At 36.5% G+C, this 27,357-nt stretch overlaps 1 protein-coding gene across 6 annotated transcripts in view; it reads left to right on the top strand.

Moving 5' to 3' along the window:
- Positions 1-2,620: 2,620 nt before the first annotated feature.
- LOC103711324 (myosin-10) overlaps positions 2,621-27,357 on the top strand; it is a 35,994-nt gene continuing 11,257 nt past the window's right edge. Inside the window, exons 1-13 of one of the 6 annotated variants that reach the window (XM_039120459.1) lie at positions 2,621-2,845; positions 2,966-3,013; positions 4,754-4,816; positions 5,909-6,002; positions 6,094-6,211; positions 6,298-6,336; positions 7,558-7,641; positions 7,750-7,811; positions 13,906-14,008; positions 15,834-15,983; positions 26,078-26,146; positions 26,237-26,293; positions 26,379-26,642. In XM_039120459.1, coding sequence (XP_038976387.1) covers positions 2,998-3,013; positions 4,754-4,816; positions 5,909-6,002; positions 6,094-6,211; positions 6,298-6,336; positions 7,558-7,641; positions 7,750-7,811; positions 13,906-14,008; positions 15,834-15,983; positions 26,078-26,146; positions 26,237-26,293; positions 26,379-26,642 — 1,119 coding nt within the window. In that variant the 5' untranslated portion in view covers positions 2,621-2,845; positions 2,966-2,997. The remainder of the gene's footprint in view (positions 2,846-2,965; positions 3,014-4,753; positions 4,817-5,908; positions 6,003-6,093; positions 6,212-6,297; positions 6,337-7,557; positions 7,642-7,749; positions 7,812-13,905; positions 14,009-15,833; positions 15,984-26,077; positions 26,147-26,236; positions 26,294-26,378; positions 26,643-27,357) is intronic. The other 5 variants (XM_039120460.1, XM_008797430.4, XM_008797429.4 and 2 more) reach the window with 5 other exon arrangements.

Genomic DNA, 27,357 nt, shown 5'->3' with positions numbered 1-27,357 from the left:
CACCTAGTATTGCCTCTCAAAACTCGTCGTTCGCTTCTCCCAAACTCCTCTCTCTCTCTATTTCTTTGAAACCCTAGCATTCGGTCTTCCCATTTTTCCAAGAAATTCTCAACCCATTGAAAGAGAAATCCTTTTTCTTGATCTGATCTGGGGCTCAAAGAATCCCAAGATGACACTGGGTCTCCAGAGATGGGGGATTCGGATGTCCAAAATTTGGAGGGCAGTGCGATGGTGAGGAAGATGAGGAGTATCGTGATGGAGGAAGGGATGAGCAGTATCCCTGAGCCAGGCTCAGGACGGGTGAAGCATCCAGGCTCAGGAAGGGAGGCTCAGAGAAAACAGTTCAAGTCAAAAATATTTTCCATCCACATAATAAGTTTGCCTCATACAAAAGGATCCATGTTTACCGAGACCCCTTTTTAATCTCATTTCCAAAATGGACAACAGGTCCAGAATCATAGATATCAATTGAGTAAAGCTATAATTTTAGCCAAAAAAAAACCTCTTTTTAATCCAGTAATGTCTGTAAAGAAACTGTAATAATTATTCTAAAATTCTTATGTCCTCCATCTAATTTGTTTTCCTAAACAGTTTCCAAAGCCCTTATCACCAACCAAAAAAGAAAACATAGCTATTAATGATTCCAATGAATGAATAAAATTTAATAAAAATAAATCAAATCTCTGTGCTTTGGCCTTTGGAGTCTGATGAAGGATAGATTAGTTTGCGAACCTATCTACAAACAGCGAGGTGAATAATGAATTCGATTGGGAACAAAAGGAGGGCACACAAATTAATGAGATTAAGCATGAACAGACGAAGACCCCGCGAATTAGAGAGGATACCATGCGGCGGAGTTGTTCTTGAGGGATCCCGGAGACGATCCCAATCTCCCTGGTCTTGAGCTCGACAAGGGGCATCAGAAGCGAGCAATCTCGACTGCGAGAGTTGAGAGGTGCGGGCGAGGAGGAAGCGAGCTATGGAGAGGTTTCTTCGTTGCAGCGCCGGAAAGAAGGCGGATGGGAGTCTTCGCCGTCTTCCCGGAGCTGAGCGATCTGTGATTGTGAGAAGAATCTATATTTTTAGTACTCCTACAAATAAATAATCTAGATTTTGATCGCCCGCGTAGAATTATCAAAATTATTCCTTCTCGACACGAGAGAAACTTCTCCCATTCCCATAAATTCATAAAAATTTCAGAAAAAATCAGGAAAAAGAGCCATTAGGACTTTCCAAGCAGAAATACGGGAGAAAGAAAAAAGTGTTAATTTAAAAAGTTTTATTATTTTTTGGCTAATCAAAGTTCTCCACTAAAATCAATTAAAATGCTTTTTCTCCGTTTCTCTTGAGCGATCTCAAGCTAGCAAGATTAAGAGATAGGCTTAAATGCTACCGCCAGCGATGCTTCGCTACCAGCCCCCTTGAGGGACATGCAGAGGTTAAGGATTCTTAATTGAATCGATACAAATAGGATTAAAGGAAATTGAAATCCATTTTATTTCTTTTTATCTGTAAAAAATTATCTATTGATGATTTATTTATTTATTTTTTTTTGCCCATCTGATGAATCAGTCCGCATAATTGAAGTAGTGCAAGCTCGATATATGATGAGAATAATAGCTTTCTTAAAGTAAGATTCATGGTTTATTCTATTTTTTATAATTCTTTCTTAAATTTTTAATTATTTTAAATCTTACATCAAGCTCATGCGAAAAAGAATATCTAACAATCTAATGGACAAGACTATGTAGAGATCAAGCTTATGGAAAAAAGATCAAGCTCATGCCAAAAAAGAAGACTTCGTAGAGAAGAAGCATATCGAACTTATGATCAAATGCTAACTCAATCTATACTTGAAGAGCATGCGTCTAGTCCACGTGACGATGTTTTTTGGCCCAAGTTTTAACCCACATGGTCTATTTTTCTTCCCTCCCCTCCCATTCTTATAGTTTTGGAGTTGCTCTCATTTGTGCACTTGACCCGCTCTATTAAGTATAGTAAGTTATGACTTGATTTGTCAATTCGACCTACAAACATCCTGCTTTAAGTAGGTTCATGTTTGACATAAATAGGTGAACTTGTCTAAATTTGTTTACGAAACATATCATGTTCAAGTCTTGACCCATTTAACCTATTTTAATCCGTTAAATAATTAGGTCGGATTATGATTTGACTCATTTAACCTATTTAAGATATGTTTAATTCATTTATTTTTTTTTTCAATTTGTTTGTCATTTTTGAACTTATTCTTTTAATCTATTTAACCTATTTAATTTGTTTAAGTCTATTTCATTCTTAAAAACCTGTTAAATCTGTTGAATTCGTTCAACCTAACTTGACCTATAATGTTGGTTGGGTCAGATTATTTATTTGATAAATATATCAAATTTAAATCTAAATTTTTAATTTATTTAATAAATATGTTAAGTTTGAGTTGATAAATTTTTGATAAGGCCCATTTCTAACATATTGGACTGACCCAATCCATCCCTACTTTCAGCCTATCGGGCCTAATTCCAGCTAGTTCCAGCCGGGTACTCCACCGTGTTGGAGACTTGGAGTGCAACCAATCACATTAGTTCGGGCGGAACAGCCGAACAGTCCCCGGCGGTTATTTTAAGCCCGAGGGCACGGCGTTCGTGATCCCCTTGCAGGTCGGTGGAGTGAGCGAGACAGCGCGCGAGCGAGTCCTTCTCTGGCGCGATGTCTCCCTCCTCGCCTATAAATTCCTCGATTTTCTTCCTCTCGAGTCTCCTTCGAAAACGTCCCACACTCGGAAATGGAATCCCCCCTCTCCACTGCTAACCGCCTCGATCGGAAAGAAGACTTGCTATCTTCGTCACAGGTGATCGCTGAATTCCTCCTCCCCTTCTAAACCTACTTTAATCCTAAATATAACCTTTTGAGATGGGGATTTTCATTTCTTTTTGTTCACTTGCATTTGAATCGATCTTTTTATGAGCAGATCAGCTCTCTTGCTGGAAGTTTTCTTCGTTTATGGATTTTTTGGAAGGTTTGCGCTGCGAAGTTATTAATGATTTTCTTTCGATATATTTCTTATCTATTGGCTTTGTTCTATTAACTTGTCGCTTGTTTGAACTGTAAATGGCTTGTTCTGGAAGTCTTTTGAATTGTTGGATGTATGTATTATAGCGTTTGTATCAATTTAGCCAATAAATTATTGTAGCATGTATTGGGTATGTTCGATCTCCTACGTGGAATCAAGGGATCAGGATAATTATATCGGGTTTGTAGATAGGCTGAAAATTGGGAAAAAAAAATCCAAATGACATCATTGAAGAGAATAAGAAGGAATTGTGGTTTCCTTTATAGTGAACAATCTCCTAAATAAAATTCAAATTGAAAATTAGATATTCTCTTAGCACCAAAAAAAAAGAAAAAGAAAATTGGATCTGCTCTTTTCTATCCTGCAATCCCATTTCTATCCTGAGGGAACAAACTGCTTGCTATCCTGCGGTTTTCTGTCCTACAATATCTTGATCATTTGCCAGATTGCTACACCTCTTTCAGCATTATACAACTAAACAACTGCAAATGCATTTGCAATTGTCAATTACAAGCACCCACAAAAACAATTTTGGCAATTGCAAATATATATGTGGCATTTCTACTTGCACTGTAAGTTATGTTGGGAGCAAGTGGAATAGCAGGCAACCAAATAACCCCCAAGTACTTTAGGTGCACTACTGACCGTATAACAAGCACATCTTCAAAATTAACAATGATGTATTTTGAAAATTGGATATAATGTGGAGACATTAGTTTGCAATTGCTACATGATACTTTTTCTTTACTATGGAGTTGAAAGCTCAATGGACCAGATGTCTTCACACTTTTTCCTAGTACAGATGTTGACTCATCTCGAAGATGATATGTCAGGTTAGCAAATGAGTTGTTTTCTGCACAATACAATTAGTTTGACCATTTTAAGGAGGTTGTCATCGATCATAGAGACCTAAAGCTGATCAGTTTCCTTCAAGCAATGGTCATTAACAAGTTTTTGATCATTTGATCAGATTAGATGTCAGGTTGTTGATATATGATGTTTAAACTCTAGAGTATTTTACTGTATTGATATAGGATAAGATGATTGTACATCTTGATACACTGCATGAGAATTGATGTGAAACAGGCGATTTGGATGGATATCAAGCTTTTGTTGTTAGTTTGTATTTGGGACAGGAAGGAAACGTACTGTTGCTGTTGTTGAGCTAAAGTTTTTAGGCAAATAGTACTGTCAGCTGGGAGTTGCTCTGCTTTATTAATTTTTTTTCATCTATAGTTGATATTTTGCTTCAGGACAGGAAAGGAAACTACTTTTGTTTTTTTAGAGCTAAAGACTGTTTGAACAATATTGATTGCCATCTAGGTGTTGCTTTCTTCTGCATCTCTTTTCTTCTGTTTGTCTGATTAGATATTTCTGTAATGTGTATGTTTACTATGATCATTTGGGTTTGTTTAGAAACCCGTATCTTAGTTCATTCATGCCCAATTTTCTCCTCCTTCTATCTTTTTGCTACAAATACACACATGGCATATATGTTATATAATGATTCTATGGGTTTATCAATCAAAAGCTTGTTTGATCCATTTGTCCTGCTATGGTATTATTTAACTACAATTGCTAAATCATCAGGTTGGTTTGCTATTGGCATCGTATGACTGGTTTAAGTAATTTGCATCGTATTCTTGACATGAGAAAAGTGATTCTTTTTACATTTTTTTTTGTCAGTAATGGATGAAAGAGGAAACAATGAGGAATCCTTGAGTTATCGTATTGAGCAACTTGAACGGGGTATTATTTCTTATACCCTTTTTATAACTATTATGAATTCTGTTTGTTGCGTGATTTACTTCTAATCTGGTTCCGCTATGGTGTGTCATTTTCAATGTTGTTATTGCTGACCACTATATATTTTTCTTTTGTTTCCGACAAAGTTGTATACAAGGCTTTAAGTCCCACCAAATACCATGCCGACAAGAAACTGAGACTCAAGACACATCCATGACACTAATTCTCCCTTGAACTAGGATGTCCTGATCATCGCAGTCTGTCTCTTAGGATGTGTTGGTCTCGTTGGGACAGACTGGGATGGACCGGGATGCTCTTTTTTTTTTATAAAAAAAAATTCTTTTTCCCCGTCTTGTTTGTTATCAGTAAGTTAACTATATCCGGCTCGTACCATCCTGTCATGGTACCGTACCATCTCAAAGCAAGCTACGACTGGGCCCAGTACTGAGGTTTAAACCCTTGGTTGTATGTGTATCATTGCAATATGCGATATATCTATTTGTATAATTTTGCTGCAAACAAAGCCTTTCAGTGTTTGGGAACTTGCATCTTCTAGGAAATTTTAGAAACCCATATGCAAAACCGAAATATTTCACTTTTGGACTAACAAGAAGTTTGAACATAACTGTTGGGAACACATGAAACCCAGAAACAATGATGTTGAATAAATGTAAAATGTGTAAAAGATCATCCACTGAACTTTTGATTAACTAAAATTCAATATAAAGCAAATTTTCTATTGAAGTTATCGATGAGTACTGACTAGGGCTTTGTGCAAACCCATAGGCACAAAAAAAAAGGAAAAAAAGAAAGACGATGAAGAGTAAACCGTGTCTTCCATACTGTTATCATCTCATATAGGAGCCACTTAAGGTTCTGACCATAACTCTACACATTATAGAAATTGGTTGAAGTCTATCATCCATTCATACACATACATGTACACATGAGGCCAAAATGTAAGTATGACTATGACCGTGTTGCAGCCTGTCTCTTCATCCAAATGCTAGTTGCTCTGTTGCAGAGTACTAGTTGGTTTCTTTTGTATAGAATTGTTGATCATAAGTATCTATATTACCTATGTTTATTTTGCAGAACGTGATGAACTCAGGAAAGATATAGAGCAATTATGCATCCAACAAGCTGGTCCTAGCTATCTTCCTGTAGCAACTCGAATGCATTTTCAGAGGTGTGTTGATATTTATCAGGCCTACTAATCCACTTTTATTTTTCTGATTGACTTATTTCAAGAATAAACATTCGCTATAGTTAAATTAAAGCCCTATCAGGATTGCTGGTTTGGAACAAGAGATTGAGAGTCTAAAGAAGAAGTTAGCTGGATGCATAAGAGAGAAGCAGAATCTTCAAGAGGAGCTTTCTGAAGCTTATAGAATTAAAGTTTGGCTCAAACATCTTTGTTTATATGTCAGAATCCTTCTCTTTTTAAATTCTGTTATTTCATTCTTCTGTGCTGTAATTTTCAGAGCCAGCTTGCTGATCTGCACGGTGAGGAAGTTTCGAAGGTATCATATTTATGTTTATTTCTTTTAGCTACATATTTAAAACATTTGAAGTGAAATTTGACTCTGATTTTAGGTGTCTACTGAAAGTGTTGAATGCAATTGGGTTGCAGCACTGCATGCTTTCTGTTAGTGTTTCACCATATCATACTCATGCATTGTGGTGTATAAAAAGTATAGTTCTGAATTACCATGATGACAGAGGCAACAATGTCACAAAAAATTGAACTAGCAAACTGATTTAACTATTCAAGCTCTCCTATGTAGTTCTTCGAGATCTTGCTTTTGTACCACATTTCTTGTACCACATTCCTATAATTCCATCCACTACATCTTCAACTCTTTCACTATGTCATCTTGTTATGATTTTATATAACCATTGCAGCTTCCCTTTCGCATATTTCTTCATCCTAAGCATGTTTTTCTATATTTTGTAGTCATCCTGTGTTCTGCAGTATAAAAATTTAGCAAGTGGTATTGGAAAGAACAAATTTTTATTTGCAATATGACATAACCAGTCATCTCGCAAATGCATATGTGCTGCTTACTGGTGGCATATATCTAGCATTTTAAGTATCAACCTCCAATTAATACTCGTTTTATTTAGAAAGAACATAAAAAAAAGTTTTGTGAAAACTTAATCATAAGCATGAATACATTTACATTTATGAAAAAATTCGAGCAATTGTTAAGGTCAAACTCCAATAAGTTGAATCAGTGTTCATTTGGCTTCTCTTGGGCATATTCAATTTATTCTTGTGTTCATATACTTTAAATTGGGGATCTTTTGGCTTCAATTGGGCTAGATCAATGTGATAGCAAGAATGCAAAACATTCAAACAAACCCATTCCTTTAGTGGTTCATTTTAGTCAGACTTTCCTGATGTTTTTGTATGAAATTTGCGCATTTTGGATGCAGACATGGATGTCTAATCACATCTGAAACAAGATAAAGCACTCCTAAACAATTCAATACTTGTTTTGGCATCCTAATTTCTTCCATGTATTTAATAATCCAAAATATATTGCGCACAGTGCTTCAGATCAGATGACAGTTGAAAATTAATGAGTCTGTAGGTATTGATTAGAGCAAAAAAGATTTATTTGAAATGATGTATTTCAGTTTGGTTACATTCCTTACTTATTTTTATTTACCTTCCTGAAATCATTGGTAAAAGGCTCTTCTCTCCAGTTTTTGAGTTAAATTTTGTTTTCCTGATGCAGAATAAAGAAGCAGAGAAGCAGGTGAAGTTCTTTCAGAGTTGTGTTGCTGCTGCATTTGCTGAGCGAGATCAAGCTTTGATGGAGGTTATAACTTCAAAATCGAGTCTAGCAATTTTACGGGTGTACGATAGTCTATGCTATCCTACTAATTCATCTTCTAGATGGTGTAATTTGTTATGTTTCTTTTAATAGTTTGAAAAGGCTAAGGAACAAGAGGAAGCTGTGTCCCAGAAATTAATTGATTTTCAGAAAAGGTATTTTTTCCCCTAGTGTATCTGAATTGAACCCAGATTAAGTTTCCACATCTTAAGGCATGCAATGTGATTACATTTTTCTAATTATTTATTATTATTTGTGAGCTAACTTTAATTAATGCTGGAGGTGCTTGAGAGGACAGGGGCTGCCTAGCTGAAGTATTGCGCATCAATTATATCTTAAGCCGTGGTGCCGTTTGGCATCACCTTTATTTTTTCTATTTTTAGAAATAATAATAAAATTTTGTTTTTGTTTCTTTTCTAATTTTAAACGTATTTGGTATAGATAATTATTTTTAAAAATAAACATATTGATGGTGATGGACATGGAGGTAGTTGTAGTGGAGATAGTGGAGGCAATAATGGTGTTGATGGCAAGTATGATGGTGGTATAGCGGAGATGATGATGATGGCAACAGTAGTGCGGCGACGATGGGGAGGGTACCAATGATATGGTGGAGGCGATGGCTATGGTGGCTATGTGGTGGAAGTGGTGATGGTAGTGATGGTGATGATGATGATAGTAGTGGTGGAGGCACTAGCGATGTGGCAGAGTTGACAATAGCAGTAATTAGGGTCGGCGGAACCGCCCCGAATCAGACGGTTCCGGCTATTCCGAGCTGTACCGGTGACTCACTAGTACGGTTCCAGCTATTTCGAGCTGTACCTGTGGCTCACCGGTATAGTTCCGGCAACAGAAACAAAATCCATTGCCGGAGCTGGAGAAGGAGAAGAAAAGAGAGCGAATGGGGAGGAAGGAAGAGGGAGAGGGCAGGACGCCAGCCTCCCTCCCTCTCTCTCCCTTTTTCTCTCTCTCTTTTCCTCTCTTCCACGGTTTGTGTACCGTCTTCTTTGTCGGTATAGGCCCGGTATGGCCTGTACTGACTCGTAACATCGGAAAACCAGTACGGGCATCAGGAAACCAGTACGGTGCCCGGTACCGGTTCCGCCGACCTTGACAGTGATGGTTTGGCGGTGGTAGCTGTGGTGACAAGGGTGGCAGTGGTGGCAATAATGATGACAACAGTAGCGGTGGTGGTAGTTGTGGTGGAGGCAATGTTGGTGGTGGTTGTAAAAGCATGAGTTTCTTGTTTTTGAAGTATTGAAAGTAAGGATTTCTTATTTTTCATGTTTTCTACAAATAATGAAGCGATTTTTATAAAACAGAAAATAAAAATAGTGCTAGCAAACATATTTTTTGTCTTAGTTTTTGTAACTTTATTTTTAAAAATAAAAAACAAGAAATAAAAGTGATGCTAAACAGCTGCTCAACTAAGTAGTTTTTTAGTTTTAAATCCTGTCTTAGATGTTAATAACACTACTTGAGGAAATGAAGAAAATGCTCTATTTATGCGGAGAGAAGCTATCTCATTCATGTGTAGGCCATGGATATTTTCTTAATTAAAATCAAGAATTCCTGCATATGTGAAGCACTAGGAGAACGAACGTGTGTGGAGTCCTCTAGGAACATGGAGTGAGATTGATTTGCTAAAGACCATTCTGTCAGCATTAGTTGATGCATTGAGAGATATTGGTGTTTTTGGTGCCTTAGGGCAAGAAGACCAGGGCAACTGAAAGACAAAATTGTCAAGAAGGTCCAGTAAAGAGTTTAGGAAAGAAAGAAGTTGTGAACCGAATGACCATGATCACAAGAAGAATAACAGGAACTTAGCTCTCAAATAAATTACAGCTCATATATTCTCTAGAAAATTCCAAATAATATTTGTATGGAACTTGTGCACATACCCTGCATCGACGGAATGTAAGTGGTTGAATTCCTATATACTAGTTGAAACCCTCAAGTCAAGTTAAACCTTTTATTGGAGTAGATTAGACCTTGATTTTAATTAAACATAAATAATTTTATAAACCTTTAGCCTAGATCTCTAACACAATTACATAGTACACGAGCTTCCTGAGTATATCTCCCATTATTATAGCCTGTTATGATCGATAGTGTTCAATCTTGCCAGAAACCCCATAGATAGTAGGCGCTACATGGTAAGGTGGCTCCAAAGCAAGGCTTATGCTCTATTTGGTTGCTGAGAAAATGAAAGGAAAATAAAATTTTTCTCTAGCGGAAAATAAAAGAAAGTCGACACTTTCCATTGTATTGTTGCAATAAGAAAATCAAGGAGAAAGTTGTCAAAAGGACTTTTTCTTAGTCGATTGGGACAACTTTTATCTTAATTAAATTGCCCACAATATTTTTTTTTTCACTTTTTCTTTTTCAAAATTGCTACCACTTGGTGAGAGAAAATTTGAGTTGTTAGAGAAAATCTTGGCCCCAGATTCTCTCTCAACTTTTTTTTTTGAGTTTCCTTTCTACAAGCTAACGTTGAAAAAGAAGATTTTAGCATAACTTCTTTTCTTTCATTTTCTTGGCAACCAAATGGAGCCTTAAATAACATATGAGGTAAAATTGGGGATATGTGTCCAAAATTTGTGCCTGGATCAAGTCAGTTCAAATACAAAATGACAGATATTAACTCTCAATTTGGTTTGATATGCTAATCATGACCTAGGCTTGACCTATTACTTCTAAATTACAAGTGTGGTCCATATTCAGTTCTGGTGTGTAACATGGCACAATGTGGCAGTGGCGGTAGTAATAATATTGATTTATTACTATTCCATATTGTGGATTTTTTTTTTTTAAGATTCATGTCAGTGTCTTTAAAAAGAACCCAGTGATTCATATATTTTTCCTTTAACCCTTCAAAGGAGGTGATGCACTTTTCTTGAACATACACACAGAAAATAGAGAGTGAACGAATAACATAAATTGTGGCACATTTATCAATTTATGAAAATTTCAAGCTAATAGTGATGGATCATCAAGGGGTATGATCTGAGCCAGTTGTAGTGTCTCTTAATCTAGTATGAAGAAAATAATTTATAATATCTGTAGTGACCTTTACAAAACCAGTTACTTGATATGTGCATTTCATGTGCTGCTGTGGCAGTGTTAAATTATTGATCATTACACAAAATAAGAAAGAAATGATGGCAAAAGTTCCAATTCGTGCAAATTTCTCCATTTAATAGGATCATAATCAATCAATAGACTTTCCATCCTATTGAATCAGTCAAGTATGTTGTGTGTGTCAAACTCATCGGGTTAGAAGCATCTATTAAGTACTCTTTTAGATATATTTAATTTGCATTTTATGTGCCATCTCGTGCAAATCAATGCTAAAGGAATGAATAACCCTAACTAACAACTTGGAGGAACATTGTTTAGTGCCTTAGTGATCACAATTAGGGGAAGATGGGGTGCCCAGGTGGCAGGTTCAACAATAGCGACAAAATTTCATGTGGGCTAAATCCTTTTTTGGATATTTGTGTGGGTTGTTCTTTAGTAGCACTGATGTGATGAAGAATTATATGAATGTCAGCCTCTGCACTTCTCCACCTGTTTTGCTGCTATAAACTCCCATAAGAGTAAATATACTTCTTTGTTCAGTTATTCCTCTCTTTAAAAGGAAAAACATGAAAAGTGGATTAGTCAAAACTGGAGCAGTGAGAGCACAGGAATTCGCATGGCCAGATCTGGTGGAACTTCTGAAGCAGGCCCTCAGAGTGAGACAAAGGCAATAGTAGAAGAAAATATAAGGCAAGAGGCCTGGAGAGTTGGGTCACTTGGAAAGTTCATCATCAAGATTTCAAATACTGGTATAGTTTTTTTTACTGAAATGGTATGGTACCGGGTACAGATACGCTTTGTACTGGTGCTGGAGATCTGCCAGAATGGCATGGTATTGTTCATACCATCCCATTCCGATTGTACTTGAAACCTTATTTGTCACAATTGGCTAGGGAAAAGGCCCGTCACTGGCAAAAGCCACTGGTCAGCTAAAAAACAAGAAAACCTGCTGATAATTGGCCTTTATATTAGGTATTGGAATGTGACACACTGTTTAGAGATTTGTTGAAGGAGAAATGCTGCTGACTGGTAGACTAGAACTGCTGTGCAGCAGTGCTTATTAATCCAGCTGATATATTAGGGATATGGTTAAGAATTAAGATATTTTGTGGCATTTGTGCCTAATTTGACTCTTAGTCGATAAACATCTAATTCTTTTTGTTATCCATATAGATGTTTACATTGATGCAAATGCAGAACATGAGTTTCTAGAAGTAATAATGCTTCCTACAACAGATAAGGTGTTTATTATTAAACCTGATATGCATTATTGACCATTCTGCTATTAGCTTTAGCTTTTGGGTTTAGTTTGTTAGTTAACATTGTATCTGAGCCTAGGTTTGCTGGAGGTCACAAGTTCAAATCCTTTCTATGGTAATTATTATACCGGTTATTATCTTGACTCATTTTAGTCGTTATGTTTGTTATCTCGACTCATTTCAATCATTGTGCTCCTTCCACGTGTGTGGTCCAGGTTGTGCGTGAAGGGGTGGTGGGGTGTTAAGCCTTTACCTTGCTGACACTTCGCCTAATCCCTATCAAACTTCAACTTTTGGGATCAGTTTGTTAGTAAACAGTTATAGAAGGGCTCCAACATTCCATTTGATTGATTAAATGAAGATGAAATATATCGCAGCCAGCAAGCCACATAATTTGCTTTTAAAGGTTATAAATATGGCATGAATTTTGTCTCAACCTTCAATTATAGTGTCACTTTCAATGGCCAATATTTAGTGAAGAGAACGATGATATAAATTTTTGACTAAAATTAATTTATATGTATTTATTTATTCTCTCTTTTGTATCTGTGAGGATGGTGGGGTTGGGTGGGGGATTTTTCTTGCTTTGTTATTCCATTGAATAGTGGCACCATTTGACATATTATTTTAGGGAAATAATTGCTATATTTATTCATGTAATATAAAAAAATGGTATTGGCCAGTTGTTCAAAAAATGATCTTCTATCCTCACTTATCGTGGAAGCTGGAATAGCCATGATATAAAGTTAATCAGTTATCTGGCATCAATAATGACTTCCTTCATAGAGTTGTATTATTGGAGATGCTCATTATTGACTCTGATCAATGATTATAAAATTTTAGGAGGTACACCTAGATAATCTAGGTCATAAGTCTTGATTCCCAACCTCTTAATACTGTAGGCTCGATCCTTCCTCTAAACAAATTTACTGAGATTGTCAATAAAATTTTGAATGAAATAAAGATGACCTGAAAATGAGCTGCCGCCACAAGTTCATGTATCAATCTTGCCACAACTTGAACACCCCTCAGTTTGCAATGCCAATTTATTATTCTTTTCATTATTAGACAAGCTTCCCAAATCCTCATAAGCTATTATTCAGGGAGTTTCTTGTCATTAAATTGAAGTATATCTCTTTGCTGACTTGCTTCTACTAAATAGGTCGCTTGTTTTGCAGCCACCTGGGTAGAGTAAGACAAAACACTGAGAAAAGGGCCTTCTACTCCTTTTGCAACCAGAAGCCTGAGATGCAAAAGATCAATATTTCCTTTTCTAGGAAGCAGAGACAATAATTAAATCCATGTTTTATAGCTCTGTTTCTCAGAGAGCATATAACTCTTGCATACTGTTGATTCAGGATTTTAACTGCACTATATTGATACATCAAAGAAGATGCACTATCCATTCAATGCTTGTATATGATCCTATGTGCATATATGTCTAAACGTTCGAATGCATTCAATGCTTATGTATGATACTATGTGTGCTATATGTTTAAACTTTAGAATGATACTATGCTTTATACGTTTGAGATTCAGTTTCTTTTCAATAGGATTGCATATTGCAATATTATACATCCTTTTGTCCCTGTTTGTGTGAACTGTTGCATTTTTTATATGAATCTTAAGGTGCAAGTGTGTCTACAGAAACAGTGTTCTGCAGTTTCTTCTTCCCATTATATCTTTTTATTTAGAGAATCTCGATTCCAGCACTTCATAACAAATATTTGAATGTGCAAAAGATGTCCTATAGAATTTGTTATTTATTATAGTTTAAACATTAAAATAAGGCCTTCTAAAAATTTATCATCTAGCTGTTCCTGCTTCTCTAAAGTGTCATGTTTACTGCTGTCTAGTGCCAATAAATGTTCATACAACTTTTAATCATGTGGAATTTATTATCTGGCAGAGTAGAGGAACTTGAATTGGCGTACCTTGATGAAAAGAAACTTAGTGCGTCCTTAGAGCTGGAATTAAGTGAATTGCAAAAGAAAAATGAATCCTTTGAGAAGGTAGATATGTGATCTCACTCCTTTTTATTATATTGATAGTCATCTTAGTTCATCGTCCATTATATTCTTCTTTCCTTCCATAAATTGTCTGCACATGGTAATATGAACGCCAGACATGCCGATGCATAATATTCTTATTTTTTGTTTTTGCATGTTAGTGTTCCTTGGTTTTGAAAAGCTTGAAATAACATTAGAGGCTTCGCTAAATAATTGACAGCCTTCAAGTTCTTGTAATTTTGGTTCAAGTATTTGAAATCCATGTCGATTAAGAGGCTTTCTGAATTTGACATGCTCTAAGAGCGTTGCTTATCCAGCAGATGGTGGAATTATGTTACAGTTCATTGGTTGATGATTTTAAATCAAAAGGTATTTTATAATGCTCAACAAAGCTTTCATGATATGCTAGGGGTACTAAAGATGCTCTCATTCTTGAAAAACATAGGCTACTTTCATTCGTTGGTTTATGGATGATTTTGAAATATGATGACATGTACTATCGAATTTGCCCCTCCAACCAAAGGCCATCTATCTTTAATCCATTTATTTCTTGTTAAGGAAAGCACCCACATAGCTCTAGATTCATTCTGAGATGTTACTTAGGTAAAGAAATTGAACTAATTATTTCATTGATGGGGACTTTGCCCTGCTTTAAATGTTCTGGGAGATATCAGTATTCCGTCCTTTAGTAGTGACCTTATCTGGTGAGAGCTTAAAATGACTTAAGCATGAAACTATCAAGTGTTTGTAGGCATTCTGAATCACTTAGCTTTAGGCTTCCATAACAAAAATTAACCAAAAGGGCATTGCCGTGATACATCCCTAGGGCTGTCATCCACAATATCCATCTATATGCAGATGGTCAGGCACAATTATTGGTATTGAAAGATTATAAATGTTAAGCAGCAAGGGAGAACTGAAATTATAGGGTATGCCAAGAGGACCTTGTATACATAAAACAACATACATAAGCATACTCAAATTCATACACATGGTGCAGGTTCACTATACAAATGTTGGCAGGTTGCAGAGGTTTATGCCGTCCAACTTACCTGAATACCTTTTTGTTCCTTTTTCCTGCTTCCTAAAAGGCATAGATATTCTTCTAATTTAACTTGGTTTTCAATCGCATGTGCTAGCGCTCATGATGACATGTTCAATGCCGAATTGAATTACAATAGTATATTAGTATCCTTATCCCTTTTAAGTATAAACGAATATAGGAAGGTTTTTAAACTTTCAACTTTTAAGGTAATCCAGGTGGTGTTTGCAGATATCTCCAATATGCTTTTTTTTTTACTGTGCAAACCTGCTGTTCCACATTATGGACAGACACAACACAGATTAAGAGAGAACATGTGTTATAAGCTGGTAACTATGGACAGACACAACACAGATTAAGAGAGAACATGTGTTATAAGTAGGTAACTATGTATGCATATGCCAGTCAATCATGGAATAATCTGTTGACCAACATAGCTGAATAATATATTATTCAGAATATTGTGATTATAACATTTTATACGAGTCTTTTGATGCATGACTTGGTCTTTTAGTTTAAAAATGCATGGTTAAATAGAAAGAGATCTATTACCTGTCAACTTTTCGAAGAACAAACCAAACGAACAACAGAACTCTGGACCAATAAGCGAATCCTAAATTTAGAGTCTTGATTTTATAACCTCCATAATTTTTTTTAACTTTATCTCCTCTTTAATACATATGATAAACCACTTATGAGGCTTTAATCATCTGTTCATGCTTATACTCTAGTAAGTTCTTATCCTCAGGGAACCAAATTTTAAGTCAATTTGTTTTCCTTTTTCAGGTAATTAATAAGTTTTATGAGGTTCGTGAAAGAGACACTGGTTCTTCCACAGATAGTACATTGCAAGACAGGTGCTCATGCCTGCTTAATGATCCCTCAGACAACTGGATTTTCAGCAGTGATAGTAAAACCTCCACTTCGAAGTACATTGTAAACTTAACATCCCGTTCATTATGTGATTTTTGTTCATTTTAGAATTTATACATTTTGTTGTGTACCTCTCAATCATTTTTTATTGTTATATGATTAGGAATTAATTGAAGTTTGTGCAACAGGATGCTCTCTACACTTTTCATAGTTTCTGTTTCTTGCCATTCTGCTTGGTTAGAGTTCAAATTTTATATATTGGGGATCCCTATAACAAAATTGTACAGAGTCCTACTAATTTTTCATTCTATATCATTCTCAATCTTTTATCTTGAGCTTGTAAAATTGGATCTTGGATGTTATTTAGGGTTTTAATTCTGATAGTTTAGCTAGGGACGTGGACGGTGGTGTGGAGTTTCATGCATTTATTTTGGAAACCAGTCAAGAATATGAAAAACAAAACAATCAGGAAAAACAAAGGAAACATATAATAAGTTCACATTTATAGAAACAATGTCAACTTGTCAAGGATATTTGGCTTATGCATGCGTTATGGTTTAGCATTGCATAAAAAAAGGGTTTTGGTATAAGACATATAGTACATGAAATAAATCCCCTACATGTAGTGGAATTCTTAAAAGTTAGAGATATTGCACCTTTAAATTATTTTGTTTTTCTAAAAACTAATCTGATCATTTCAATGTATTTGACCTTAAAAATTCTCCTAAAAATTCTCCAAAGAATCAAAATAAATTGTGTTTGATGCAAGGATTTAAGTATGGACTGGTGCTAGCATTAGTCGGGACTAGGTCAATATGGTAACAGGTTGCTCCAGTACCGGCATAGTATGTTGTGGCATTCCAATATCATCCTAAGACCTTTTTATTTTTCCTTTTTATATTTGTTTTTCCAGTGCTTATTGGTTGTTTAGGGTTGTAAAGCCTTGTTTAGATCCTATATTCGGGCTAAGGGGGTTTTATGGTTCATGATTGCATTGATGATCTAAGGTTTTTCCTCTTCTTCCCCTCTTTCTCCTTCTCTCTTTCCTCTATTGGAATTCCAACAACAAAAGATGGTAAGCGTTGCCTTCTGACTATGCCCTAGTTGGTAGTTGTGGGATGTTTTGTGCTGGCTGTCTTTCTTGGTAATGGTTGATACCTTCGGTGCCAACTAGATCGGCTCCCTTCTAAGAGGATTGGGTTCTCGAATGTGGAGCAGGACCTAGTCAGTCACCAGTCCAATCTAGTGGTATATATTGGACTAGTCTTGAACCAGTGGTCCGGTACAAAGGGTCTCTGTATGTCCCAGCGGCTATGAACTTAGCTCAAACAACATGTATTATGCTGGGTTGGATTGTGTGCAAACTGGGCCGAGTTGCTTGCTTCCACTTGGTTTGAGTGGCGTAGCTATAATCCACGCCCCTCGACCAATATTTTCATCATGTGGAGGTGGGAAGGGGAGTAAGAAGTAGTGCAGAACTCGTATAAGTGCCAGATTTATGCTGTTTGATTTAATATAAGGCGCACAAATATGTCATTGTAAACAGATGAAGGTAGCACCAATTTAGGACAAATCAAGAGAAGGATAACTTAGATGTACAACATAGGCTGGGGGATATACCGGTACAAAGGAGTAATTTGATACATATAGAAGAAATGGAGAGGGGTAGAGGTGGACTAAAGTTCACATGAGATGAAGTAGTAACGAAGGACTTGGTATCTCAACATCTTTCAAAAAGTATGACCGTAAATAGTGGAATGGAGGAAAGTTTCAGGTAGTCGACCCCAACAAGTTTGGGATCAAGTGTTAGTTGAGTTGAGTTGTATGTATGAAATTATGTGTTACACCATAATGTACATGTTCAATAATGAAAAGCTTTTGCACAAATAGGATAGAATGTTTGGAGCATTTAAATCACCGCACTTACCTTATTTTCATGTACTAGTTATAATTCACATGCACCTTTGTTACAAGTAATGCCAGTATGCCACAACTGCTCAATAAAGCAATTTACAAATAAATCTATTGAACAATCAAACCCTTCGAGTTCCAACAATTCTACAAAAACCGTAATATCAAAACGTTACAGGTAAAGCTACAATAGCAAGGTCGGGTCCAACTAAATTCAGCATCTTACTCTTTGCATACATCCCAGTCTCAACCCATCATCTCCTGAACTCCTTGCTCTAAAAATAGAAAGAAGAACTGGGAGCTGAAAAGCCTAGAAAACAACCAACCCTGACCAGTGATCAAGCAAGTATAACAAAATAAACTTTGAACAATTTATGGATTCATGATACAGAATAACTTATTTAATAATATAGGGTTTCTATAATCAAAATTATACATTTAATTCCAAAGAACTGTATATAAATCATTTTTCAATCAGTATTCCAATTAAGGTATGCTGAATCGACCCGTACCGAACCGATTTAGCCTTACAAATAGGGACCGGAACCAAGCGGTACCGGGCTAGAACCAGCCGGAACCAGCTGGAACTGGCTGGTACTAGATGCGTACTGGACGGAACCGGAAGGTTCCGTTCGGTACGGATAGGAACCGGTGCCAACCGGTCGGTTCGCATCGATTCGCCACAGTGCGTCGTGCGCACTTCGCACCGGTTTGCCACAATGCGTCGTGCGCACTAGGGGCAACGCGCGTGGGCTATTTTATGCAGACCGGTTCAGCGTCTGGTAGGCGACCGGTACGCCTACCGGTACCGGTTTAGCATACTTTGATTCCAATTATAATTCCAAGGAGTATTTTTATAAGTCATTGCCAAAACCAAAATATCTTATGCAAGATTTTCAATAAGCAATTTATCTCACTTTCTGGAATAGTTTATCAATTAAGACAAAATAAAAGTGTTAACAAGGTTAGGATTTTCATATTTGATATTTCATCAAGTATTTCCAAATATGAGTATACGAACTATTTTCCAAACCAATATTTCACATACAATTCCAAAGGGCAATTTATAAATCAGATTCCAAAACCAATATATCATTTATACAAATATTTCTAACAATATATCACTTTTTCCAAAGAAACTATTTTCTAAATCAATATTTCATATGTAATTTCAATAAACAATTTATAAAGTTTTTTCAAAGCCAGTAATTAACAACTTACTAATCTATGAGACTATGGCCACATTATTCCTATGGCAAGGCCCAAACTACCACATATAAATTTATAAATAGGTCCAAAGTACTGCATTTAAATACTTGCAGAGTAAGTCTAAAGTATTGCACTTAATCCCTATGGAGTAGGTCCAAAATACCAACTTAACCCTTGCAGAGTAGGTTCGAAGTATCGCATTTAACCTCTAAGGAGTAGGTCCATGGTAATCAAGTTCCGGAACGATCAAAGGGCCAATGTATAACCTTCATTGGTACGTCCACTATGTAGCCAGACTGAGAATCCAAAGCAAACACACAAAATCCATTTTTTACGAATATAATTTTATCTTATTTTTCAATTTATGAAGAGGGCTCGACAATTTACTAAATTCTAAGTTATACATTAGTATCGAAGAATTTTCAATATTTGACATACATGCATCATTTTCATAGAAGTATTTCAAACACTTCAAAAATGCATGGTCCAAAGTTCATATAGAGATTTCGAATTATCCAATATTTTCAGAAAACATGACATAAGTCATAACTATGAATGCACATGGATTTCAAAGATATTTTAGTGTTTCAATGACATAAGAATCACTTGCTTGATTCAATGTACAGGTACACAAAGCAAACTATAAAATTTTCTAAGCATTTTTCAATAATTATCATAAAGATTTATTTTAAAGTTATATAGTTAAAAACTTAAAATACCATGGTTAGGTTGAGGTTACTTACCTTCTCGTGCAAACTAAAAATCTTGCAAATTTCTCAAACACCTCAAAATCTACCTAAAATAAGATAGTAGGGAATTAAATGCTAGTTTTCATTTATCCACTCTTTTATGCATGATTAATTTTAGATTTTTCGACTTCCAGTTTAAATCACTACTAACTGATCCAATTAAAAATTTTGTTTCTACCTACGGGAAAATCTTGAAATCACCAAATCTTGTAATTAAGAAGTACACTCATCCCACAACTACCATAGAATATTTTAGGGGATAATTCTACATTTAAGTAGTGCAATAATTAACCTGAAGTTAGGGCTTCATAAATCGCCCTTTTCTGTAGACAACTATAATAATATAGCAATTTTCTATACTTTACTTATGAATTAATACTTGAAATTTTTCATATCCAAGGAAATACATTTTTAGTACAATTTCACCAAAATCATACCAAGACACCATGTATGAGTAAGGTTCTCATCAAATACGAAGCTAGTATTTTGTTTGCCCTCTCTGCACATCAAAGGCTAGCTCGATGATTTAATTGACCAAGCTAATATCCTAAAAAATTCTCAAATTTTACAGGTTTATTGATCCATGAATTAACAACTTTCAATTAAAATTTTAAATTAAATTACCGAACCAAGTTTAGGATATAATTTTTTGATTGGAATACAACAGAACTTGTTCGCCTAAAACACAAAAAAATTCTTACTTTCCTCTGATCCATTGCTACCCAATATCTCTAAAATTTTAGAAATTAAACATTACGTTAAACCAAGGTTCGCCATCTTGGTACCAGACCCCGTAATGGTGCCACATTAGCATAGTATCAGTACGGTATGGTACGGAGTTTTTTAGGCATACCAAGTCTCAGTACGCTATCCGTATCGGATACTGATACTGAATCGGTATGGTACTCTTTGTAACGCCTGGTTTGGGCTGATACAGTGAACCATACCTTAAAGCCTTCAATATTTAGTCATATAGCATTAAAAATTTGATTTAAGAAAATGATTGGGGTCTTACCTTGATGATGGCTTCAATTGCTTGGCTTTTTTGTGATCTTCTTCTCCTCCAAAGCACTAGCCTCAGATCATCAATGAGGCCGCAAATTAGTAAGGGAAATAGAGGCTGAGAGGGGGAAATAAATGAGGGGGAAGAGAGAGAGAGAGAGAAGGGAGAAGGGAAGGAAAGAGTGCAAGAGAGAGGGGGGAGATAGATGAGAAGATGAGGCAGTGGAAGAGAGGGCTTGGAGCCTTCCCACCAAGGTTCACCAAATCGGTACCAGAGGGGGTACCAGCCGGCAATCGTTCGGTACCATTTGGGCCTGTATCGTGCCTTTCTAGTGCGTACTAGCATAATGAGAGCCAGAGAGGGAGAGAGGGAGAAAAAGAGATAGGAGGGAGGGAGGAAGGGGGAGGGTGAGGGAAACCTTAACCCTAACCTGATCCAGAGTGAGGGAGGGAGGGAGGGAGGCGGAGGGTGAGGGATATCCTAACCTTGACCTGAGAGAGAGGGAGAGAGGGAGGGAAGCAAGGGGCCGAACCATCGTGAGTTGGCCAGGAGGGGCGAGAGGGGTGCAGTGCTTGTAACAGAGGGTTGAGAGGTGCTCTCTAAGAGTTTTCCGAGCCCGAAGGGGGGGCAATCTCTCGATTTATTCGAGCCGGGGGGGAGGGGAGAGTCAGATCATGAGGGAATTTGGCCATCCTTGAATTAAATGCTCGAATCATGCCAGTTCCTGACCAGTCTGCTTCAATATGCTCCGAACCGGCTAGTTCGGCACATTTGGCAAACCCTGCCTCCCACATCCTCCACATAGAGAGAAAGAGAGAGATGAAGAGAGAGATGGACGATGAAAGTGAGGCTGAGGTGGGGGAGAGAGACGGGCATCGATGGGGAGTTGATACATGTGAGAGGGAAGGAGCATGAGATGGTAAGAAAACAAAGGGTGCAGACCTTGTTTAAAGAAGAATGGCAGTGCTATAGACGGGCCTGATAAGGCCCGGGCTTTGGGTCATGGATCATGGGCCGTGGTATCACACAAGTGAGAGTAGATCTTGGTGACTACAAGAGAGATTGGTACGTATATAATCAAGCAATAAACAAATGACCAATATTTTCTTTATCTCTTTTTCTGAAAGAAGCATAGGATTCTGCTATATGAAATTTTTGGAACAGCCCATTGACTTCACTGAACATTACATAGAATTCTGTGTTGAGAAAACAACATCAATTAGAAATGAAGATGGATAAAGGAGGATGAATTAGACCAACTTAAGAGCAAAGCTAATTAATATTATATGGGGTTTCTAACTCTGCCCATTCTCATCTTAAAATATGCCTTCCATGGATTTCTTGAAAATTATTTAAACCTTGGTCTTTGTTTCTTTCAAGTTCGGCTGTCAAAGATTCTCTCTTCCAAAAAAGAGCTGTTTACTTCCTTTTTCACGTTAAATTTAGGATTTTGTTATGACATTTTTACTTGTGATCCGTTACATAATTTTTTTTAGTGATGGGCTTTGGATGAATATTGAAATAAAAAAGTTCTTATGCTGTCAGCTTCATCTTTGGGGAAAAGTTAGGATTTTGATTTTTGGATTTTGATGCATGATTCGTTCCATGATCTTTCTGATGGATTGTTGATGAATGTTGAAAAAATCCAAATGCATCTTGTTTTATTTTGCCCGTTCCCTAGAGTGATATGCTTTTATGCAATTGTTATTGCTAAGCCATCTTACTCTATGTGATATTTTTGCTGTCTTTAAACATTTACATGAGATATATGTTTCTTAATTTATTTGAATGGGACTATACTTAAATAGGACAAACTTATGCTATGTTGATCCTTGATCTAGAATCTTGGTGGCTTAATTGGTAAGATGACGTTCATATGCTCACTAATATCTGAGAGGTTATTCTTCCCAATAAATTAGGTTAACCAAGGCTAGAGGGAATCCATCCCATCGAGACACTTCTAACCATTGGGCATGTTGGGGTAGGGTTTTAGATTCCATATAATCGAGACTTTTAATTGGACGGGAGTTGGAGTGCAGGAGATTCCATGAGTTGGGGGAGGATCTTTTTTTGGGGCATGCTAAAAGTTAAATAAACCCACATTTAGTGGTAGATAGGGCCAAGCTTGTGACCAAAGTTTGTTGAACTGGTACCGAGGCATGTGCCAACCGACGACTGATTCAATACGGTATTAGTACGTATCGTACCGAGCCAAGGCATAAGGAACTAGGGAGAGAGAGGGAGAGAGGGGAGAGGGAGGAAGAGATAGGAGGGTGGGAGGACGAGCGAGAGAGAGGGGGCTTACGGCATAGTGGGAGAGGGAGGAAGAGTGAGGGAGGAAGGGAGAGGGAGGTGGGAGGAGAGAGGCAAGAGCATACCTCATTGGTGGTGGCAGAAGGAACCTTAACCCTAATCTCGATTGTGGCTGGCGATGTTAGCAAGGGCCCCATGGCATCGATTGAGGGCGACAATATCATCTTTGTGTCTATCGAGGGTGACAATATCATCTTTGGTATTGTTCGAGGATGATGATGTTGGCTGGCATTGGTCGGTGTTGAAGAGGAGAGAGCGTCAAAGAGGGGAGAGAGTGTTGAGAGTTTTTTTATGAGTGAACCGACATGAATGGCTGAATCATCCCAATTTTGTGTTGATTTGGTTCACTATAGGCCGAGCCGCCTTGATCGGGTTGGTTCAGCAAATGTTGCTTATGATTATCACCAGCTTCCAAGACAATAGCCACCATAGTCGAAACAGAGATAGGAAGTCCAATTCATATAATAAAGCAACTATGGATTTGTGTCAGATGCTAGACCTAGTTTACAAAGTTAACCCAATAATCCAATACTTCATCATTGAAAGACGAGGATTGGAAAAATCCAAAAACAAACATCTAAATCCAATACTCACACAAACCCATTTTGATTCAAATTTCTTTGCCCTACCCATAGAAAATGCCTCTTTTTTTTTTATATATCGTGCTTGAGTGCAAAATAAGTGAAGAAGAAGAGTTTATGTTATATGACATTATTATGATATGTCCAACCCTTCAGGTCTGATTTTACTGAGTGTTTTATGGATTATCTTTCTCTGAAATTGTAGGAATCAATTTTTTCCTTTAGGAATTTGCATTCAGTTGGCCCTCTAGAGTTCCATATCAATAAATTATTTGTTTTAAAAAATAATTATTGTCTTCTATACCAAAAAGAACAATTATTTTCCCAACATGTTCTTATATTGAAAAAAAATACAAATATAATATGTCTGGATAATTTACGTCGACATCGCTTGCTTTAAGTTGTATTCTATGCTCTAATCATAAATATAAATTCAAAGCTCTATTATTATTATCATTACTATTATAAACTATAATGGTCAATTCAAATACAACATCATTTGAAATTGAATTAGAAGGCTTGACATTTAACAAGTCCAGTTTGAAATTCTTTACTCATCTAAGCCTTTAACCCAAATGATATCTATATTGAACCACATGCAAATATTGATGACCTTCTAGGTGTTTGTAGTAATATATTGCTGCGTTGGTATAGGAGGCTCTAGGTTGGAGTCAAAGGAAGGAAAGTTTTTGTTATAGTTGGAATCCGAAACAAAGTGGACTTTGTAATTTGCTTAAGAGTGCTGGTGGGAGATGGTACGGATGAGAAAAAACAAGAGATGGGCTCGAACTGTTACACATGAACTAGGGAAGGCTAGGCTTGGTATGGGTTGTTAAACATGTGAACTTTGTTTGGAAGAGTTGTTTTTGTCAGAAAGCAACATGGGTCCAAGGAAAATAAGTCGAGGTCTGGCTAAGATAAAGGGATCAATCTCTAGAGTTTTAACTAATAACATAATTCAAAATATTAGATGGACGACTTGGGAGAATAAATATATTTGAATTATTATAGAAATATTTTGGAAGAGGGATACGTTGAGAATAGAAAACTTCCAAGAGTTTTTCAGGAGAGTTGGGAAATAAGGGAGACCTGTAACAAAGAGGTTTAATAGGGGCATTATGAGAATAGCTGAAAATTTGAAAGATTATAAGGGTCTTATGGGATGGGGGCATTCTAAGACTAGAGAAAGTTTTTGCAATGTTTATTCTGCGAGAAATGTTGAACCGGCCCGTATCGCCCCGTTTAGCTCGTACCGAACCGGCTTGTACTGACCAGTTCAGCACGTACTGAACCTCTGACCCGTCTGGTTCGGCATTAAAAATTGGTACGGGCCCATACTGGCCAGGCCAAATTTTTTTGGGCTTTTGGATGCATGAACCGGTCAAACCAGTGGTACCGGTTCGAACTAGTCCGAACTGGTACCGAACCAGTCCGGTGGCTGACCGGTATGCCTACCTGTACCGATTCGGTGATCCTTAATTCCCACACTTCATAATTTTTAGAAACATGAGCATTTAATGCATAAAATAGCAAAAAGAGGAAAGAAAAAAAAATTTGGAGCCAAAAAGCAATGGTGTACTGACAGCCCAAGCCATGCTTGTTAGTAAGGTCCTGTGCCTCAGTTTTTGAAACATTGATTTTAGTAGTATTGCCTAACATGCCATCAGCTGAAACAATAAATAAATGAGTAAATAAATAAATAAATAAATAAATAAAGATCCATGCCAAATCGGTATGGGTCCATATGGGTTGGCATGGATTGATAACTTATAATAAACCTGCTGTCAGACGCATGGCCAGTACCAGCACTAACTCAGCATGGTACATCATTGCAGACGTGAAGCAGCACTTAAAAAAACTTAACTTTCGTTTGACATGTTTCTCATGCTTAGTTGAATTTTGCATGTATATTTGAATGAAAGATGCATGGATATTGTTTCAGTATATGTAGAAACTGGATAAGTGACTCAACAAAACTACACACCATTAAATTTAGCAAATCGACTATTAAATTAGGACGATCCTATATTAATTTAACATAAGGCACCAATTATTATCTCATGTCTTTCTGTCCCAATTAGCTGACCTGAGTCAAGCTACGCAATTGGTGGCGATCCTGTTATATTCTTTTAAAATAGCCATTTACCTGTGTAATGTTTACTGGACCGGGAACAGCAAATATTAACGCCTTCCATATATTTACTTTCCTGTGTCTAATCATTCTTATCACCTTTTCTTTGGCCAATTCTATATACTTCTTTTGATAACTTTTCCTTTAATCTGAAGAATGCAATTTCTGTTGTTGCAAATTGCATGCTCTGATTTTCTTTTTCTTAATCTTCTTGTCTATAGATTTTCTTCTTACAATTAATAGAATATATATACATACAGGCCTCTTTAGAAGAAGAAAAGGAGATACTGAGAAACTCTATAGGCAAGCTTCAAAACAACTTGCACATGGTATGCATGTCATTAAGGGAGCAAAGAAGAAAACATGATATATCTAAGTTGCTTTTTATTTGAATCTGATATTTAAATTTGAACTCATAGGGGCTTGATATTGAACGACATTTAAAAAAGAATGTGCAGTCTCTGGAGAAAAAACATGTATGGAATAGTTTCTGCAGAATGTTGCACACTCTTTCCCCCTTTTTTCTATTTTATCTATCTAATACCTTGACTTTAAATGCAGATTATATTAGATGACTTCATTAGGAATGGGTTATCGGTATTGCGCAATTTTCTTATTCAGCAGAGATCTGAAGTCATGAAATTATTGGAAGAAGAAGCTTTGAAGATGAATACAATGCTTGTTGAGGTTCAGAAAATGATAAATCAAATTCACATGAACCATCAGTCAAACTCCGCGGTTTCTCAGAGAGGGCAGCAATGTGATGACAGTGAATGCAGGAATGTGCATATTACCAGTGATGTTGATCCTACCATTGAGCTTGAGGTTTTTTTCTTTATATCTGGATCCTTTTTAGCCATATATATAAACCCTAGAGTTTAATGTTATTGAGATTCTTTTTCATCAAACTGTTCTTCGTGTTCTCTTTTTTGCCATTTGATTGAATATTCTGTAACAATCTCAACTATATTTACATTGGGAGATTCGATACTTGAATTTGCAAGTACATAATAAAAGGGACATAAGCTTTGTTGCTTGTGAGTGAATCATATTTGTTTCAGATTATGTTGCTTCCCATGAGAGGGGAAAACATAATGTAAGGTGATAAAAAGAGAGAGACTCTGCCCACACTCTGACCACACAACAAACAATAGTAATTAAATTATCTGCACTAGAAATCTAGAAGTAAGAAGTAAATTGGACCTGATGAACCTTAAAGATGACAAAATGTAGATGGGGAAAATACAGCATATTTAATAGACAATTTAATGGAAAGAAAATGGAAATTAAGACTTGAACCAAATGAAATAAGGGGTAAGATGACAACTTATTTTGAGAATTGACAGAGGAGTTCTTGGAGATTCTATAGGTACATTGATGAAATTTTGTAGTTGAGTAGCAGGGCAGAACAGGTTATTGAAGAAAAGAGGGCCTGCTTTAAAGAATGTAAAAGAACAAATGACATCATGGACTGTTATGATATATTTAAGCGAAGCTGATCCAGACAAGCTTAATCTAGTTATGCAGCTTATGATAATTT

Source organism: Phoenix dactylifera, unplaced genomic scaffold (genome assembly GCF_009389715.1).
Source record: "Phoenix dactylifera cultivar Barhee BC4 unplaced genomic scaffold, palm_55x_up_171113_PBpolish2nd_filt_p 000806F, whole genome shotgun sequence".
Taxonomy (NCBI): domain Eukaryota; kingdom Viridiplantae; phylum Streptophyta; class Magnoliopsida; order Arecales; family Arecaceae; genus Phoenix; species Phoenix dactylifera.
This window is presented reverse-complemented; position numbering and strand designations above follow the sequence as displayed.